Source organism: Ziziphus jujuba, chromosome 9, assembly GCF_031755915.1.
Source record: "Ziziphus jujuba cultivar Dongzao chromosome 9, ASM3175591v1".
NCBI classification, from domain to species: Eukaryota; Viridiplantae; Streptophyta; class Magnoliopsida; order Rosales; family Rhamnaceae; genus Ziziphus; species Ziziphus jujuba.
In genome coordinates, this window is record NC_083387.1 from 11511920 (window position 1) to 11531283 (window position 19364).

At 35.5% G+C, this 19364-nt stretch overlaps 2 protein-coding genes, 1 long non-coding RNA gene and 1 pseudogene across 3 annotated transcripts; 1 reads left to right on the plus strand and 3 right to left on the minus strand.

Moving 5' to 3' along the window:
- Positions 1–274: 274 nt before the first annotated feature.
- On the plus strand, positions 275–6089 carry LOC132799497 (uncharacterized). The gene is made up of 2 exons (XR_009634218.1): positions 275–436; positions 5743–6089. It is a non-coding gene; the product is annotated as an uncharacterized LOC132799497 (long non-coding RNA).
- A 5349-nt stretch (positions 6090–11438) lies between these two features.
- LOC107411188 (probable carboxylesterase 12) lies at positions 11439–12673 on the minus strand. Its single transcript, XM_025070447.3, has one exon. The coding sequence runs from the start codon at positions 12452–12454 to the stop codon at positions 11495–11497; it is 960 nt and encodes a 319-aa protein (XP_024926215.3). The 5' UTR covers positions 12455–12673; the 3' UTR covers positions 11439–11494.
- Positions 12674–14318: 1645 nt separating this feature from the next.
- LOC107411187 (probable carboxylesterase 13) lies at positions 14319–15501 on the minus strand (the record flags this gene model as incomplete). The annotated part of the gene is made up of 1 exon (XM_048480978.2): positions 14319–15501. A coding segment is annotated over one exon (1110 nt), but the record flags the coding sequence as incomplete, so codon positions are not given.
- A 1381-nt stretch (positions 15502–16882) lies between these two features.
- On the minus strand, positions 16883–17933 carry LOC107411186 (probable carboxylesterase 12; annotated as a pseudogene).
- Positions 17934–19364: the final 1431 nt, after the last annotated feature.

A 19364-nucleotide genomic window follows, 5' to 3' on the forward strand; every position in this document is an offset into this window, starting at 1 on the left:
GGCACCTTTTGGACTGTTTGCACCTCAACTTGTTTTGCCCATAACTTTCAAACCGTAGCTCCGTTTTCGACGTGCTACTAGTCTACGAACTCGGGACATCATGTACTTCGCCACGGTACCCTGGTCAAATAGAAATTCCAACTGGGACAAAAAGTCAACTTTTGACCAACTCGGTCAACGGTCAACCTCAATCAACGTGCATGGATTTCGGTGTGATTTGAGATGGGGTGTTACACGCAGTCTCCGGCAAAGAACACCCTTTGTAAGTCGGCGTTGGAGTTCATCCACTCCGACGGACCTTTCTGCTCAAAATAAAAGATATCCATTTAAGAACCACCCACGAGTCGTCGTAAGCAATCGGAAAAGGGTGTTCCGGAGCTCTCCTGTAATCCACGGAGACCACGACGATGTTTGCTGAAGCAGCTAAGGAGTTGAGGTATGATGGGTTAAGAATTTCGAAGCAATGAAAAGGAAGAGATAGAAAAGGAAAGAACTCCTCTGTTTCGGTTATAGAAAAACAGAGCAATATTCTAGAGAGAGAGAGAGACTAGAGAGAGTAAATTAGAGAGAAGGTTAATAAACTTTATCTGATGCCCTATTTCATTCCTAAGGTACAATATATATACCCACTATATAACAAGAATCAAGAAATGGCTTCCAAAATAATCGGCCCCACTACTACCACTACCTACCCCTACCCGTAATAAGGCCATGCCTACAACTGAAATAACAACTAAACAAAATAACAATAATATATTAACTAATTTTATTCTATCCACTACTAAAGATAATAGCACCAGTATTAAACCCATTCCTAACAGCCCCACGATCCCACTAATTGGCCACGTAAGACTTGCATGGGCCATGCAACCAATGTAACCACGACATTCTCCCCCCCTTAAGACTCCTTGTCCTCAAGGAGGAAATCTGGATAGGTCCGCGCAAACCGCCATGCATTTTCCCACGTAGCATCTTCCTCAAGCAGCCTTTGCCATTTGATTAGCACTTCTGTTTTTGGCCGATAACGATCTTTTTGTGTCACACGGCGGTCAAGGACAGCTTCTGGCCTAGGCAAAATCATAGCTTCATCCGAGATTGGCGGTAGTTGCTGTGAAATCACTGGCAATTCCCCAATGTGTTTGCGCAAGAGACTCACATGAAACACATTGTAAATTTTTGACCCTGGTGGCAATGCCAGCTTGTAAGCTATGGTACCCACACGCTCCAGCACCTTATAAGGCCCGTAAAAACATGGGGCAAGCTTGAGTGATGCTCGGAAAGCTACCAAGGTCTGCCGATACGGTTGGAGCTTAAGATACACGAAATCTCCCACTGCGAAAGCTACCTCAAGACGATGCAGATCAACAAAAGTCTTCATCCGAGATTGAGCTTGCAGAAGGTTGGCACGAAGAAAACTCAACACCTCATCATGGTCTCGAAGATAGGAATCTACTGCATCAACACGTAATGATCTGGGAACATAGGAAAGCAAAGTTGGTGGGGACCTGCCATACACAACCTCAAAGGGAGTCATTTGACTTGAAGAATGCTTGGATGTGTTGTAGCTGTATTCAGCCCACGGCAACCATTCCTTCCAACGCCTCGGCTGATCACCAGTGAAGCAACGCAGGTACTGTTCCAAGGTACGGTTAACCAACTCAGTCTGGCTATCCGTCTGAGGATGGTAACTAAAACTCATACAAAGCTTGGTGTCGTGCAATTGAAAGAGTGCCCTCCAAAAGGATCTGATAAAAACTTTATCTCGGTCACAAATGATGGAAGTGGGCATGCCATGGAGTCGGACTATGTTACTAACAAAAGCCTTAGCCACGATCGTAGCTGTGAATGGATGAGTTAGAGGAACAAAATGGGCATACTTGGACAACCGGTCCACCACCACCATGATAACTGAATATCCATTTGAAGGAGGCAACCCCTCTATAAAATCCATCGAGATATTGGACCAAATAAGATAAGGAATAGGCAAAGGTTGTAGTAGCCCTGCCGATGTCTGGTGATCTGCCTTGCACCGTTGACAAACATTGCATTGGCGAACAAAGTCTTTGACAGTTTGGCGCAAACCAGGCCATCTAAAATCATTGCGTAAACGTGATAGGGTCGTCTGGAACCCAAAATATCCTCCCATTGGAGATGAGTGGCACTCAGCTATAATGGTTGGCAACAAGGTAGATGATGGACTAAGTGAGACTTTGCCATGCTCAAACTAAATTCCATCCCGTTGTGTTTGGTGCGAAGCGGAACCAAAGTTCATGTAGTATGGATCACGGGCACACTCGGACTGCAGTGGCTCCACCAATCCGCTTGTGGCATGGAAATTGAAATGAAATTGAGCTCAGCTCGAGAGAGGGCATCGGCGGCTTGGTTTTCATTCCCACGTTTGTATTCAATGTGGTAATCATACCCAAGTAGTTTCGGTAACCAACGTGCTTGAGCAGGTGTTGTTATGCGCTGCTCTGACAAGTATTTCAGACTTTGTTGATTAGTGCGGACCGTAAAAGAATTCCCGAGCAGGTATGGTCACCATTTACGTACCGATTTAACCATCGCCAGCATCTCCTTTCAATATGTTGAGAGGGAAAGTGCCGAGCCTTGCAATGCTTGACTGAAATAAGCAAGTGGCCATCCATTTTGAGACAATACCGCACCGATTCCAATTCCACTAGCATCACACTCAATAACAAAAGGCTGTGAAAAATCTGGAAGTGCAAGAACAGGGGCTGTGGTTAGTGCCATCTTTAGCTGTTGGAAAGCAACGTCGCACTCTTAAGTCCAATGAAAACCTTCCTTGCTGAGTAATTTAGTGAGGGGCGCTGCAATGCCTCCGAAGTGTTTGATGAACTTCCGACAATATCCAGCTAAACCTAGAAATCCATGAACCTCCCGGATGGTTGACGGGGTTGGCCATTCTCGAACATTTTGCACCTTGGCAGGGTCGGCACTTATTCCTGCTGAAGAAATTATGTGGCCCAGATATTCGACAGTAGTCACCCCAAAAACACATTTTGACTCCTTTGCAAACAAGTGATTAGCGGCAAGAATGGAGAGAACTGTATGGAGGTGGCTCAGATGTTCCTCCCAACTTTTAGAAAAAACCAAAATGTCATCAAAGAATATCAGAATGAATTTCCGTAGGTAAGGTCAGAAGATATCGTTCATCAAGCTTTGAAACGTGGCCGATGCATTGGTGAGGCCAAAAGGCATTACGACAAACTCGTAGTGGCATTCATGAGTCTGAAACGCCATCTTGGGAATGTTGGTTTCGTGTACGCGAATCTGATGGTACCCGGATCATAAATCCAATTTTCAAAAAAATTGAGCGCCGTGGAGCTCATCCAGTAACTCGTCAATCACGGGTATGGGATATTTATCTTTAATAGTGATCATGTTAAGTGCTCGGTAATCCACACAAAACTGCTACTCCCCACTTGCTTTCTTAACTAATAACACCGGTGAAGAGAACGGACTGTGGCTGGGCCGTATGAGTCCTGTTTGGAGAAGTTCACGAAGAATTTTCTCTATTTCGGCCTTTTGATAGTGTGGGTAACGATAGGGATGCACATTTAGAGGAGGGTTATTCGCCAGAAGTTGAATTCGGTGGTCATGGGGTCTCTGTGGTGGAAGAGTCGTAGGATTTTAGAAGACTTCTGGAAATTTGGAGAGGAGTCTATCTAATTCTGGTGGGTGGGTTGAGATTTTTTGGGTGGTTGATGTGGCAACCAGCTGGAGGAAGAATCCTGTACCCAATCTTACTGACCCGTGGGAGCTTTGGCATTCCTTCTGAGAAAGGACTTCTAGTCCTTGTTAGACTCCTTGAAAAGTATGAATGATCCCATCTTGTTTGAATGTCATAGTGAGGCGCACATAGTCGGTTTTGATCAGTCCAAGTGTAGCAAGCCATTCGACACCCAGAACTACCAGACAAGCTGCCACAGGAAGCACGTTATAATCTGCAGTCACAGGACACCCCTGAATTTTCATAGTGAGCACATGGCAGAGACCAGCACATTCAATTCTCTTTTTGTTGGCTACCATAACATGAAACTTCTTGCTTTTCTCAATAGGTAAGCCATATTTGGTGACCAATGCTTGATCGATGAAATTATGGGTACTCCCACCATCGATGAGTACTATTAAATCCTTGTTCCACAACTGTCCAATAACCCGAATTGTTTGTGGATGATTTGTACTCGCGATTGCATGGAATGAGATTTCAGGTGTAGTTCCTTCGGGCTCCTCTGTTGCCGTGTCTTCCAGATTTCCTTTAGTGGTCTCAACATCATGTCCTATCATGAAGAGCTGAGGTCGGGCACAACAATGGCCAGAAACAAATTTTTCATCACAATAATAACACAAGCCTTTTTCACGTCATTCACGAGCTTCTTGTGGGGTTATACGTCAGAGAGTAGTGGGAATGATGTTGGGTGTGGATTTCTGCGAAGGTGGAGGTCCAAGTAATCCCTACATGGAATTTCCCTGTGTTCGAGTTGAAGGCGTCGGTGAACGCTAGAATTGTGGAAGTTTCCTTTGCAGGAGATTACGTTCCTCAATTAGGCGTGCCACCCCTATGGCTTCAGTCAAAGTTGGTGGATGTTTGATTTTAACATCTAAGTGAATGTCATCTCTTAAGCCTGCAATAAAACACCCAATTAAAAACGATTCCGGCAATTCGTCAATTCGGTGGATAATTTCTCAAAGTTCTCCTGGTAAGCCTCTATTGTGGTTGTCTGTCGTAGACGAGTCAAAGCTTCTGAAGGGTCTTCGAATTCAGTTGGTCTGAAGCGTAGGAGAATGGCTTTTGTAAACTCTTTCCAAGGTACTGGCCCACGAAATTTCATGAACCACCTATGCCATTGGAGGGCCAATCCCTCCAAATGGAATGATGCCAACGTAACTTGTTGGTTAGTAGGAACTCCCTGGAACTCAAAATATTGTTCTGCTTTGTACACCCATCCCTGCGGGTCCTCTCCATTAAATTTCGGAAAGAAAAGTTTCAATTGATGGTGGTTGGGTTCGCTGGCTGTGTTTGAGGATTCTGTAAGAGAAAAGGGATTGATATCCTGAGAGGGTTGGAATGATTTAGTAGACACCCGAAGAGATTGGAGTTCTGACAAAACCATCTACAATGTTGCAGTGACTTGCTCGAACTGTGTATTCACCTGGTGGATACTAGTCTCATGTCTTGCTAGGGCCTCGTTTACCTCATTTCAAAATTCAGCATTAGTATTGCCCCGGGTATCCATTTGAACCAGTATCTGATACCAATTGATGGGTTAAGAATTTCAAAGCAATGAAAAGGAAGAGATAGAAAAGGAAGGAACTCTCCTGTTTCGATTATAGAAAAACAGAGCAATATTCTAGAGAGAGAGAGACTAGAGAGAGAAAGTTAGAGAGAAGGTTAATAAACTTTATCTGATGCCCTATTTCATTCCTAAGGTACAATATATATACCCACTACATAACAAGAATCAAAAAATGGCTTCCAAAATAATTGGCCCCACTACTACCACTACCTATCCCTACCTACCCCTACCCGCAATAAGGCCATGCCTACAATTGAAATAACAACTAAACAAAATAACAATAATATATTAACTAATTTTATTCTATCCACTACTAAAGATAATAGCACTAGTATTAGATCTATTCCTAACAGCCCCACGATCCCACTAATTGGCCACGTAAGACTTGCATGGGCCATGCAACCAATGTGACCACAACAAGGTAATCGTGGTACGTAGGAGAGAAAGCGGTTTCGATGCAGAAACTGCCTCCATGGAAGTAAACAAGGAGGGGAAGCTTTTGGGATGTGTTGATTGCGGTTTTTGGGATGTAGAGCCTTGCTGATAAGCCTGTTTCGGCTGAAACGACTATGTATGTGGATTCCACATCGGTTTTCAGATCGAGAGATGGCGGAACGATGTCATTGCGTTTCAGTCGCTCAACTCGGCCATCTTTGTAGACTTTGATAAGAGGAGATAAATCTTGTGCTATTTCGCTGCTCATACCTTGGAAGAAGAAGTTGAGAGAAAATATGGAAATGGAGGACTTTGTTTCATGAAGAGTATGAAAAGGCCCTATGGAGCATTGTATTTGGTCATTTGGGTGGACAATTTCAACTTTGTTTCGTCAAAACGTAAATGATACTTTATTGGGTGAGTTAAGGTTGTAAATTCCTCGATCCTAGCAGGGCCACTTTGAGTAACTAAGAAAAGCCTTTTATCATTAAAAAATAAATAAATAAATAAATAACTACGAAAGCCAATAATAAAATTAAGATAAATATTACGAGCATTAAGAAAAAAAAAGAAAAAATAATTCAAACACCAAAGAAAATTTGTCGTTTTGGTTTTCGTGATAAGAATATACTATTTTCTTTTTTTTTTTCTAAGCATTTTGTTTAGGTTAATGATTACTTTATTCATATAATTTATCGATATTTCTGTAGTTTCTTTTTGCTTTTTTTGTTTTTTTTTTTGGGTCATTATATTTTCTTTTTGCCTTTCCGTGGATGCCAGACAACTTTTTAATCTGCCATAACCGAGGCATTATGGCAGGACATTTGGGGCAATTCAGAGGAATCATTCGGGTATTTAAATACAAAGTAGGAATTTAAAACTTTTAGAGCATCTCAAATTACCATTGTAGATTTGGTACTGGCATAGTGAAATTCGGAGGGATCATTTGGGAATACTTAGTGTATTTTATTTTAGATTTATGTATAGAATATTTCTAATTAGTTATATAATCCTTTTACCTTTTTTTTTAATTATTTATAATATTTTTTATTTTTATTTTTGGTGTTTCAAATGTTCAATTTCTTCTTAAATAGTAAGTAATCTTTTAATAACTTTATAACTGAGTCAACTTCATTTCACAACCTATTTACCGTTAATATAAAAAAAAAAAAAATCTGATTGTGGAATATATAATAATGAATAAATTAATGTCAAAGCTTATCAATAATTCATCTTGCTTGATGATTCGCTGTATAGCATTCCCCACCTCGCTACACATCCTTTCCGGCCCCTTCTTTATTTATATTTCTTATCCAGTTCACTAGCCGGCCTTTTCTTTATTTATTTTTCTTATCCAGTTCACTAGCTAATTGTTATCATCATCATTGTCATCGTCGTTGTCGTCGTCCTAATTATTATTATTATTTTTTTTCATGAATAATACGGATTCATGTCACTCTTCTAGAAATATCCAGTTCACTAGCCGGTCTTTTCTTTATTTATTTTTCTTATCCAGTTCACTAGCTAATCATTATCATCATCGTCGTCCTCCTCCTAATTATTATTATTTTTTTTTCATGCAAAATACGGATTCATATCACTCTTCTAGAATTATCTGTAATGGGCCGGTTATATTGTCATCTTGGGTTTCACATTTCTCCTAGAGACTAAATGCATTTGATTCTAACAGCCCTCGCTCCCACTCATAATGTAACAAAATTTGCATTGGAGCCCCAAAAAAAAAAAAAAAGTACTACTAAAAAAACAAAAAGTACTACTAGTATTTTTTATTTTATTTTTTGGCATTGAGTCTAAAAACCCTCACTCACACTCACAATGTAACGAAATTTGCATTGAAGCAAAAAAAAAAAAAAAAAGTGGTTAGCACTTTTTTTTTTTTTTGGCTTTTTTTTTTTGGTTGGCTTTTTTCAACATTTTTACATTTTAACACAATAGAATCAATTTATCATCAACACCCTCCAAAGTTGATAAAACATACATCATCAGCACAAAAATTCCACATCTAGTTGTTAAGTTAAATTAATCCTAACAAAATTTGTATTTGATTATATCCCTGTTTAGAAAAAAAGAAAAAAAAGAAAAAGAATTTCCTCACATAAACTGCATATATACTTTAATAATTAAAAAGTCATAAATGCATTGTTTACAAACTTTCGGAGGTTTTGGTGTTAATTAAATATTACATAAAGTACAATGCACAAATATTGAAATTACAAAGTGCATTCGACTCTCTCTCTCTCTCTCTCTCTCTCTCTCTCTCTCTCTCTCTCTCTCTCTCTATTTAAAATAGTTGATGTACATTGGACAATATAAATTTTAGCTAATTAATATTTTGTAGGAATTTCCAATAGTAATTGAAGGCTTTATCAAAGCTAATTTCTCTTTTTCTTTTTTTCTTTTTCCCATCTCCATCCACAATTAATATAATATAATTTCATTCAGAAAAATAATAATGAAGAAATAAAAATAATCTAAGTGAAAAAAAATTTGTTTTTTTTAATATGAGCTAAAGTTTAGCCTTTGATTTTAACACATTATATTGTTTTTGTCATAACTAGTAAAATTGTCTTAACAAATCATTTTCATTTTGGTTTCTTAAAATAGAAATTATAATTGCACTATCAAACAATCTCCATATAATTTTATTATACACTTATATTTTTACCCCATTTTTCAAACTATTACTAAAAACATTTACTAATTAAACCTATTTAAATAATTTTTTGTTAAAGTATCATTTTTCCTCTCTATGGTTTCAATTAAAAGTGAACATATATCGTCTAAAATTTTAAAGGAAACAGGAGATTTATTGTCCCTGGTTTCTCTTCTATTTTGTCATCTGCCCTTTGATTTCCTCTTCTCTCTGGCTTTTTACTTGATCAATTATATTATCTATAAACAAAATTTGTTGGTTTCAACAATCTTAAATCAGCATACAAGTTTCAAATTCCCATCACACAAATGGCTTCCAACCATTGAACATGGATATCTGAAAAACCAAAAGAGAAATGGAAATAGAGAAATAAAGGGGAAGAAAAAAACAACCATATATACCACTGAATATCCATAAATATGTAATTGATTTTAGTTTTTAACCATGGTCCATGGGTGTCAACTGTGTGACTAAAAGAAAAGAAAAAAAAAAAAGAAGAAAAAAGAACTGTGGGGGTGCGATACAGGAAAAACATAAACAGTTTGCAAATACAATTAAAATAAAAAATAACAATAAAACTTGCAAATTTAATTGTGAGAAATCAAAGCTAGAAGAAGTTCTTTTTTTTTTTTTTTTTTTTTTTGTGGTCAAAGTTCCTATATATAATCTACTTAAACATAAACCCGCTATCCTTCCACGCCTTGAACCTATATGTAAACCCCCTACCCTCTCATGACTCGAATCCATGTGCAAGAGACATAGGTATGGATACTTAATCACTAAAATTACCCACTTTGTTAAGGTAGGAGTTAAAAGTAAAATATTATGGGTTAAAAGAGAAAGAGTGTAGAGGTTGAATGGAAGAGAAAATGGAGAAAACAGCAATGCGGAAATTCTATTCTTTGAAATTTTTTTAAATGAGATGACAATCCTTCATTGAGGAGACAAGAAAAGGGATAGGAAGGAGGGGATAGAAGATTCACATCCTCAAAGTGTACACATATCTAAATCTTTCCTTCTAACTCATACTCCATAAAATAAGGTTGCAAAAGCAATAATTATACAAACTATGAAAGCTTAAAAAACGAAAGAATAAATTGTATTCAGTTTTTCTTTTTCATTGTTGCAATGGTAAATTTTATTTTGTAATTTTTATTTTTATTTATTTATTTTGTTATCGTTTACAATCACATTTGAAACTACTTCATTGTGTTGAAATGCTATCAAAGAACGTTCAGCTCAATAATCAGATTCATATAATTTTAAAAAAATTTAGAAGTATACGATGAAACATTTTCAAAATTATATAGAAATATAATTTAAGAGAAATAATGTAATTATAATTTAAGAGAAAAAATGTGATCGAATGAACACTTTGCTAGCGTGCTTAGAAACAGATTCAATTTTCAATTTAGAAGTACATAAATATTTTTGGTTAAACAAAAATACTAGAAAACCCAAAAAAAAAAGGGGTTTGGAAGTACATATATGAGCAACTTTAAAGATGTTCAAAATCTTATGAATAAATATCTTTAAAATTGTTCAAAAGTTTATGATCTAAAAGTCCATATAAATATGTTCTCAAAAAATGAAAAACATGAAGGAATACAAGATTGAAAGGCCGCCAGAGTGGATGCCGGAGTGGAGGTTTTGGTTTTGTGAATGAGTTCCAAAATCGTGGATTGAGTAACCAAAATCATAAAATGAGTCGCTAGTTTAACTTTCAATCTATTGGTAGCTTTCAGTCTATTAAATTTTGTCTCTAATTGTAGTATTTTGTTCCTAAAAAATAAAAAAATAAAAAATAAAGAAATAAAAATAAAAAAACAAAGTGACTTGTTTGGTTTTAGAACTACATAAATGATTGGTATTTTAGGTATTAAAAATAATGCATAAAATTATTTTATGTTTCTCATATATTCAACTAATAATGTAAAAAAGATGAAAAAAAAATTCTTTAAAATTGTGGACAAAACTTATCTTCTCAAGATTACTTCTAAATCTTAGTTAATTTAATAGGTTATATAAATCGAAAAACTATAATAGCAAACCTCTTTTTTTTTTTTTTTTTTGGTGGGTGAAAGCACTATAATAACAACATATGAATAGCATTTTTAAGGGGGAAAAAAAAACAATATATATATATATATATATATTTTTAGAAATTAAGAATTCATTAAGAAGAAGAATCAATTAGACAAAAGAGCGATTGTGGACCCTCTTTAACCAGACACAAGGTTCAATATACAACCTAAAGCAAATCTGTCTAAGCCATGAGCCAGCTTAAACAATTTTTTTTTTTTTTATTAAACATAAACAAATCTTTAAATATATAATAACCACTGTTTAAATTCTTCAAATATCAAATCGGAAAGTTGACCCAAAGAAAAAAAATTAATATATATATATATATGTACGTAAGTATATATTATAATTTACTATATTAATGATATTATAATTGCATGGACTTGAAAATCTTATTCAATCCCATTAAATAACTATATGAATGATATTTTTATTGACTGCAAGATCTCATAAATACACGAAAACTACGAGGAGGGAAGTTCACGGCAATTTCTGGTACTAATAAATAATAATATTCTATTAACGCCAAAATCACATTAATGCCGAAAACTACGAGAAGGGAAATTCAAGGCATAAAACAATAAAGTTATACACAAAATATGCAAATATCAACCAACGGGTTTACAGTCCCTTTAGTTTAAATTCCATTTGGCTTGGTACTATAGTCTTTACACTCTTTTGAATTGGAATTTGGAACAAAAGGGCATAAGCGACAGATGAAATTAAGTGATTGTAGATCCGGCTATCATACGGGTCTGTATGAAGATCAAGGAAAAATACAACAGTTTTTAAAAAAATCTTTATCTTTTCTCTCACACAAACAGAAGAAAAATAATGATAATCGTTTTTTTTTTTTTTTTTTTATCCGTATGCAGACAGTTCAGATAATAAAATTATATATATACAAAACCTGTAATTTATTAATGATAAATATTGAAAAAAACAAACCAAATATATATATATATATATATATATTTATTTAATCCTGCTGAGAAATAAAAGAAATTATTCTTTGTCGCATGGCAATGGCATTTTCACAACCGGGTTTTTGCAAATGGAAGACATGGATTTCATCCTTGGCTTCCATCACCTCCACAACACCATTCCATCCACTCTTTCTGAGTGACTCAACGTAATAACATCCTCTCTCCTTCAAGAAATCATTCTCCGCTAAACAAACCAGAACTCTCTCACACCCCAACCTCCCCAGATTCGGATCCTTCTCCGGGTTTATAAGCGGGTCATCCAACCCATCCGTCGATGCTGGGCTCGCCAAACTCCAAAAAGCATCCATGAAAACTTTCATTTCCGGAGTATCCACCTCGGATCCAATCGGTTCTTTACCCGAGAAATACGGATGCACCAAAACGATCCCTTTAAGCTTAATTCTACCCACCACTTCCTCTGATGATGATAATCCTAACCATGTGGCCATGTTATGGGAAATGTTAGCTCCGGCGCTGTCTCCGGCGAAAAAAACCCGGTTTAAATCCGCGTTGGAATTCAGCCACTCGGATTGGCCTTTCCCTTCTAAATGAGAGGCTACCCATTTAACGACATCCCATGAATCGTCGTAAGCAGCTGGAATAGGGTTCTCTGGTGCTCTCCTGTAGTTTACGGAGACGGCGACGATGTTTGCCGAGCCAACTATGGAGTTGATGTAGTTGTGGCAGCTTGGAGAGAAGGCTGATCCGATGCAGAAAGCTCCTCCATGAAAGTAAACGAGAAGAGGAAGTTTTTGAGGTGTGTTAATGGCGGTTTTAGGGATGTAGAGCCTAACGGATAAGCCTGTTTCGGCAGAGACGACGAGGTCTGCGGATTGAACACCGGTTTTGTGATCGAGAGATGGTGGGATGGTGTCTTCGTCTGTGGATCGCTCTACTCGGCCATCTTTGTATACTTTGATGAGGTAAAGATCATGGACAATTTCGTCATTCATGCTTGGATCTATTGCATACAACTAGAGAAACAAAAAAAAAAAAAAAAAAAAGAGCAAAGAGAATGAAAATGGGATATGGAAGGTTTTGTGGAGCGAAAGTGTCCGTGAACTTGTTTGTTGGACTCTAAATTAGTGAATTGGGTAAGTTTATGGTGGATAGATGGGTAGCGTCCCAGTTTGAGAATTAATGACGAAAGGCACACAATAATAGAGTATATGAGACTTTAATATTATTTATGATAAAATAAAATAAATCTCTCCCATGGGTACAAGGAGGGAGAAAGTTTTGTCGTGTAATTCATTGGCTTGGTCCTTCAAACCTTCGCCAAAATAAATAAATAAATAAAAGTTTTGTCGTTTTTGTTATAATGTACGATTAATTGTTTTGTACACGCGTACAGGTGTAGATACACAAGTAGAAAGTCCAACCTATTAGTAATAAAATAAAAAATCAAAAAAGTTAGAAAGTCCAGGAGGCCAGTCGGGCATTTTATGTAATAAATATCTGTAAAATCTATTTGATTTTATTTTTCCCCCAACAAAAACTAATTTATAATTTGATAAAATTTAAAAAGATATTATTCTTACAGTTTCGGTTTGTTCCCTTTTCTTTTGGCTAATTAGAAATATATGTTAAGTTGAACCTTATCATTTGTTATTAAAAGAAAATATAAGAATTTTGGTTTCACATGTAGTTTTTAGAGTTTTAAATTACAGGAGATTTTTTTTTTTTTTTGTATAAATAAATGGGTAAGCAAATAGAGAGCCATACTTTTATTTTTGACCACCAAAAAAAAAAAAAACGAATAGAGCTTCTTTACGAATAAAAATGGTTGGAACTTGGAAGGTTATGACCAATACTATGAAATATCTTGTCATTTAATATGTTAGTATAGGGATAGACCTTAACCCAAACTTTAAATCCAACATATTAAGGGATTTTGGTTCAAGCTCCCTAAACTTAATAAATAGCCTTTGAAATTTTGGTCAGAGAACTTTTTTTTTTTTTTAATTTTTTTGGCATTTAACCCGAAATGTGTTTTACAATCAGAACTTTTTCTATTTTACATCCTAAAACTATTAAATTGAGCATGTGTCATGCATGAACATGACCTGAATTTGAGAGGTCAACATTCTTCTCCACATGGTTTCTCATCCTTCTGTTCTGGTTCCCACCCACCACCCTCTTCACAAAATTTCTTTTATAGCCTTGGCCCAAGCGCAGATACCTCCAGTTTGTGACCCACTGATAGGCTCCATGATGCAAAAAGAACCACTTGACTTGAGCGACACTAAATAAAAAGATGGAAGAGTTAAAAGTTATCATTTTCTCCTTAATCCCATAAGAGTTTGGTGATGGCAGATAGACGTTAGCTACTTGAAATAACATGATACGTTGGACTTGAAGAATGGATCTCTCTCACTGTTTAATTAATAAATAAATGGCTCATTAATTAAACAGTGAGAGAGATCCATTCTTCAAGTCCAACGTATAAACAAGTCCTGTTTCAATACTGAAAAAAAAAAAAAAAGAATTAAAATTTCGTGATTATGGAAGGAAAGAACAGTAAACATTATTCATTTTGTTACATTGAAATTGTTGTCAAACAAATTATATATATGTATATAAAATCAGTCTTACATCATGTCAGATTTGATTATTCTCTAACATCAAATTTTGTTTTATTAGTTACTTAAAAGCAAAGATTTATGGTTCAATTTAAATTTTATTTGGACAAAGTATATCTATAAAAATCAAAATAGTTATAAATGTAATTAAAAATGGTTATTTTAAAAAACAAATTGATCATGGATTCCATAACATAATACATTTATTACTATATGGTGATGACAAACATATAAACTAATAACAAAATGACACAAAGAAAGGAGTTAAAGCGGATGGCCCCCACACTAGTTTGGAATAAAGTATGGTTTCAGTGAGAAATGAATGTAGAGATTTTGTGAAGCATGAGTACGGCATTTTCACAAGTTGGGTTGCGCAAATGGAAGACATGTCCCTCTCCCTTGGCTTCCATCACCTCCAAAACCCCTTTCCACCCACTCTTCTTCCCCAGCAACTCGCTGTAATACAACCCTCTGTCCCTCAGCCCGTCTTTCTCAGCAATACAAACCAGCACTCTCCCACATCCTACTTTCCCAAGATTAGGATCCTTGGCCGGGTTTATAAGCGGGTCATCCGACCCACTACTCGATGAAGGGCATGCCAGATGCCAAACAGCATCATGCCAAGCTTTTTCTGCTGGATTATTTGGCTCATTCCCGATGAAATCTTTGCCACAGAAATATGGATGCACCATAACAATCCCGTTAAGCTTAATGCTAACCACTTCCTCATCATCATCTGATAATAATCCAATTCGTATGGCCATGTTATTCGCGATGTTCGCTCCCGCGCTGTCTCCGGCGAAGAACACCCTCGCGAAGTCTGCGTTGGAATTCACCCACTCCGACGGACCTTTCCCTTGGGAATGAGAAGAGACCCACTTAACGGCAGTCCAGGAGTCGTCGTACGCAGCAGGAATAGGGTCCTCGGGGGCTAACCTGTAATTCACGGAGACCACCACGATATTTGCTACGGCAACTAAAGAGTTGACGTAATTGTGGTAAGTGGCGCAGAAGGGGGTTTCGGCGACGAAACCACCTCCGTGGAAGTATATGAGAAGAGGAAGCTTTTGGGATGTGTTAATGGCGGAACTGGGGATGTAGAGCCTTGCAGATAATCCTGTTTCGGAGCAGATAAAAACGTCTGTGGATTGGACACTGGTTTTCATATCGAGGGAAGGTGGAATGATATCAGTGCCGGTGAGTCGCTTTACCTGGCCATCTTTATATACTATAATGAGAGGAGAAAGATCTTGGGCTATTTCTTCACTTATGCTTGGATTAAGATATGGATAAACAAAACGAAAAAAACGTAATATGAAGTTTTGATTAATTTTGGAGAGAATGAATATGGAGGATTTGGTTTTTGTAGAGGGAGAGAGAAAGAGGCCAGCTAGAGCAATTTTTTTATTGATAGAGTGTTTGGTGAGTATTATTTTTTATTACCTTTATTTTTATTTTGTTTGTAGGATCCCACTGCGGTATGATAAACGATTAATGCATATGTGATATAATGTTGAGATTTTTTGGGATTTTTTTTTCTTTTTTTATGGGTAGTATATCTTTCTACAATATAGTATATGATAAACGAGTAAAGCATATAATATAAATGTTAAAAGTTTTTTAGATTTATTTTTCAAAAAAAAAAAAAAAACTTTAAAATGACTACTGGCTAATTTATGTATAGTTTGGTAATTGACTGATTTTTTTTTTTTATTTTTTATTACCTAATTGTGTGTAATCTGTTTACCTAAGTATTAGCTGATAGTTGTTATAGTTTATTTAAAATACTTCAAGGAAAAAAAAAAAAAAACCAACATAATTTGAAATTGTGTTGAATTTAATTTGTATTCCCCCCCCAAAAAAAAAAAAAAACTTTGTTAGATTCTTGTGTTTATTTTATTTATTTGGTGCGTTATCAGATTCTTTGTGTGTTATTTTTTTTTTCTTGGTGATTAAGATTTTCTTGCGTTGTTTGATGTGTATGCAACCAACTCTCAATCATATGAATGAAGTATACAATGAGAAAATATTAAAGCAGAAAAAAGAAGAAAAAACTGTAACTAACCTTTTGTTTCCTCAATCTCCTGAGCGGGTATAATTTTTTGGTTTTGTTTAAAAAAAGACCCACTTGACTTGAGTTGCACTAACTAATTAAAGAGATGGAAGAGTTAAAGTTATCATTTCCTCCTACCCCCATTAAATATGATAAGAGTTTGTTGATGAGGTGGAACGGAGACAAATATTTAAGCTAGTTGGAAAAACATATATTTGGTATTAAAAAAATAGCTAATTAAACAGGGAAAAACCCATATATTTTACCAACACTAACCTATGACCTGATAGATGTGAATATGAAGAGCTTATTAGTTAATCTTACTTAGCAATAAATTGTGTTTTATTACATAAAATTTTAAATGATATAATCTACTTTTTGTTTTTTTTTTTTATGAATTTAAATGAAATGATTATGGAAAGAAAGAAATGCATAAATTATTGAACTTGTGTTTTTGAAAACAAAAAATATATATTTATAGATATTCCATCATGGTTGACCCAAAAAAAAAAAAAAAAGTAATGCAACCAAGTGGAAATTATATAATAGCATGCATGTTCAATCATAGAGCCTTTTTTTTTTTTTTTTTTGGGTGGTATTCAATCATTGAGCGTTTTTATAATTGGATTTGGATCAAATTATAGAATCCTGTTCAAGTAAATAAAATAAAATAAAGCTTTCAACTTGTGATTACAAAACACCAACACATTTAATTCATTAAAGCAAAGTTGATGGAAAGAGAGAAACAGAGCGTGTTTTCACTTTTTATCTGATCAGACAATATTGTTTTGGTGAACAGAAAGCAGAGATTTTGTGAAGCATGGCGATGGCATTTGCACAACTAAGGTTGCGAAAATGGAACACATGTCCCTCTCCCTTGGCTTCTATCACCTCCAAAACTCCATTCCATCCACTCTTCCTTTCCCGCAACTCACAGTAATATAACCCTCTATCTCTCAGCCATCTTTCTCAGCAACACAGATCAGCACTTTTCCACACCCTACTTTCCCAAGACTCGGATCCACCGCCGGGTTGATCAGCGGGTCATCCAACCCGCTACTCGACGAAGGGCAACCCAATTTCCAAACAGCATCCAGTAAAGCTTTCAGTTCAGGAATGTTCGGCTCATTCCCAATCGGTTCTTTGCCACAGAAATACTGATGCACCATAACAATCCCATTAAGCTTAGTGCTAACCACTTCCTCATCATCTGATAATAATCCTACTCGGATGGCCATGTTAGTCGCGATGTTCGCTCCGGCGCTGTCTCCAGCGAAGAAGACCCTCGAAAAGTCTGCATTGGAATTCAGCCACTCTGATTGACCTTTCCCTCGAGAATGAGAGGACACCCATTTAACGGCAGCCCATGAGTCGTCGTATGCGGTGGGGATCAGGTGCTCGGGGGCTCTCCGGTAATGCACGGAGACGACCACGACATTTGCTAGGGCAACTAAGGAGTTGATAAAGCTGTGGCAAGTGGAAGAGAAGGGGGTTTGGACGAGGAAACCACCTGCGTGGAAGTAGATGACAAGAGGAAGCTTTTGGAATGTGTTAATAGCTGAATTGGGGATGTTGAGCCTTGCGGATTAGCCGGCCTTGGTGCAGATGGGAATGTCTGTGGACTGGACGCCGGTTTTCTGGTCGAGAGACGGGGGAATGATATCGGTGCCGATAAGTCGCTTTACACGGCCATCTTTGTATACTATTACGAGAGGAGAGAGATCTTGGGCTATTTCGCCACTCATGGTTGATCTAAGATACGAAAGAAAGAAAAACAGTAATATGGGTTCTGATCAATTGTGGAGGGAATGATTAATATCAGATTATTTCCATACATACATGTGGGGCCATATGATCCATGGAAAACGGACTAAAACAAATGTATTTTTGAAGTCTTTATTTAGAGAGTATTTGGTGAGTCTTATTATTAATATTATTATTATTTTTTTGTAATAAAAAATATATTTTATGGTAATATCATACTATAAGAACGAAATACTATGTCACAATGATATGGAAATATCCGAAACAATAACATGAAAATATTTGAAACAATAGCATAATATATTATTATTATTATTATTAGCAATAGTAGTAATAGTAGTAGTAGGAGGAGGAGGTAGTATTACATTTGACAAATGAGTAATAGATATAATATATTTAAGTTGATATATTAAATAAAAAATCTCTAAAGACTTTTTTTTTTTATAGAAAATAACTAAAAATATTGAAGGACGCAAGAAATTTCTTCTCTTGTTTCTAGATAATCTTAATGAAGATTGCAGAAGATTACCGGATTTGTTTTTTAATTACTTTTGGACGTCAAAATTAAGGGAGCATGGAACTCGGGATTTATTTTTTTGTTTTTATTTTTTAAAATTTAAAAATATTTAGTAGTTAGTTTTAGATTCATTTTGGCTTGGGGTAGGTGCCAGCCAACTTTCAACCATGTGAAAACTCGAAGACAAATTATGAAATATATGAAGTCTAATAATTCCACGTATATACATGAGAAAATATTTCAAGCTAAAAATGCAGAGAAAAAAAAAAAAAACAATGATTAACCTTCAGAGAGCTTTATTTTTTTGTTTGCTTAAAAAAGTTATATTGGAGGCCAAATTTCAATTACGTTTAAAAAATTGCCATCTAATATATTACTTTTACTTTCTTAATTTGGAGAATATTTTAATTTTACTAAATTGTTGTTGGATATTTTGAATTCTTATAAGTTCATTCTAAGAAATTAATAGAATAAATTAAGCAAAATTAACTTGGTATATATTGACAAAAAAAATATTCATAAAGTGATAATATTTATTAAGATAATAAAATATAATTCAAATAAATACTATTAATCATTATTGACCATAATTGATCATATATATATATATATATATATATCCACATGACAATTTAATTGACTATTTTTTAGCTTGTTTTGTCATACTTGATTCTCAATTTTAAAAAGTCAAAACAAACTTAAATATAACCATTTAATAATTGCAATATTAGTAATGAGTTCTAATAGGTGATTTGATAACAACTAACAAAACCCAATAAAAATTGAATCATTTTGACTATATTTTGTATGATTTTTCCTGATAGGAGGAGCCTTTTTTTTTCCGTTCAATAATAAATTTTTTTTTTTTTTGGGACATATATAGAATTTGTTTAAGTAAGCTTTTACTTTTGGTTTTTAATTTTTTTTTTTTTTGGGGGATAAAATAG

Bases quoted from the DNA above. Each gene is read 5' to 3' on its own strand.
- LOC107411188 (XM_025070447.3), bottom strand. From the start codon at position 12,454: ATGAATGACGAAATTGTCCATGATCTTTACCTCATCAAAGTATACAAA.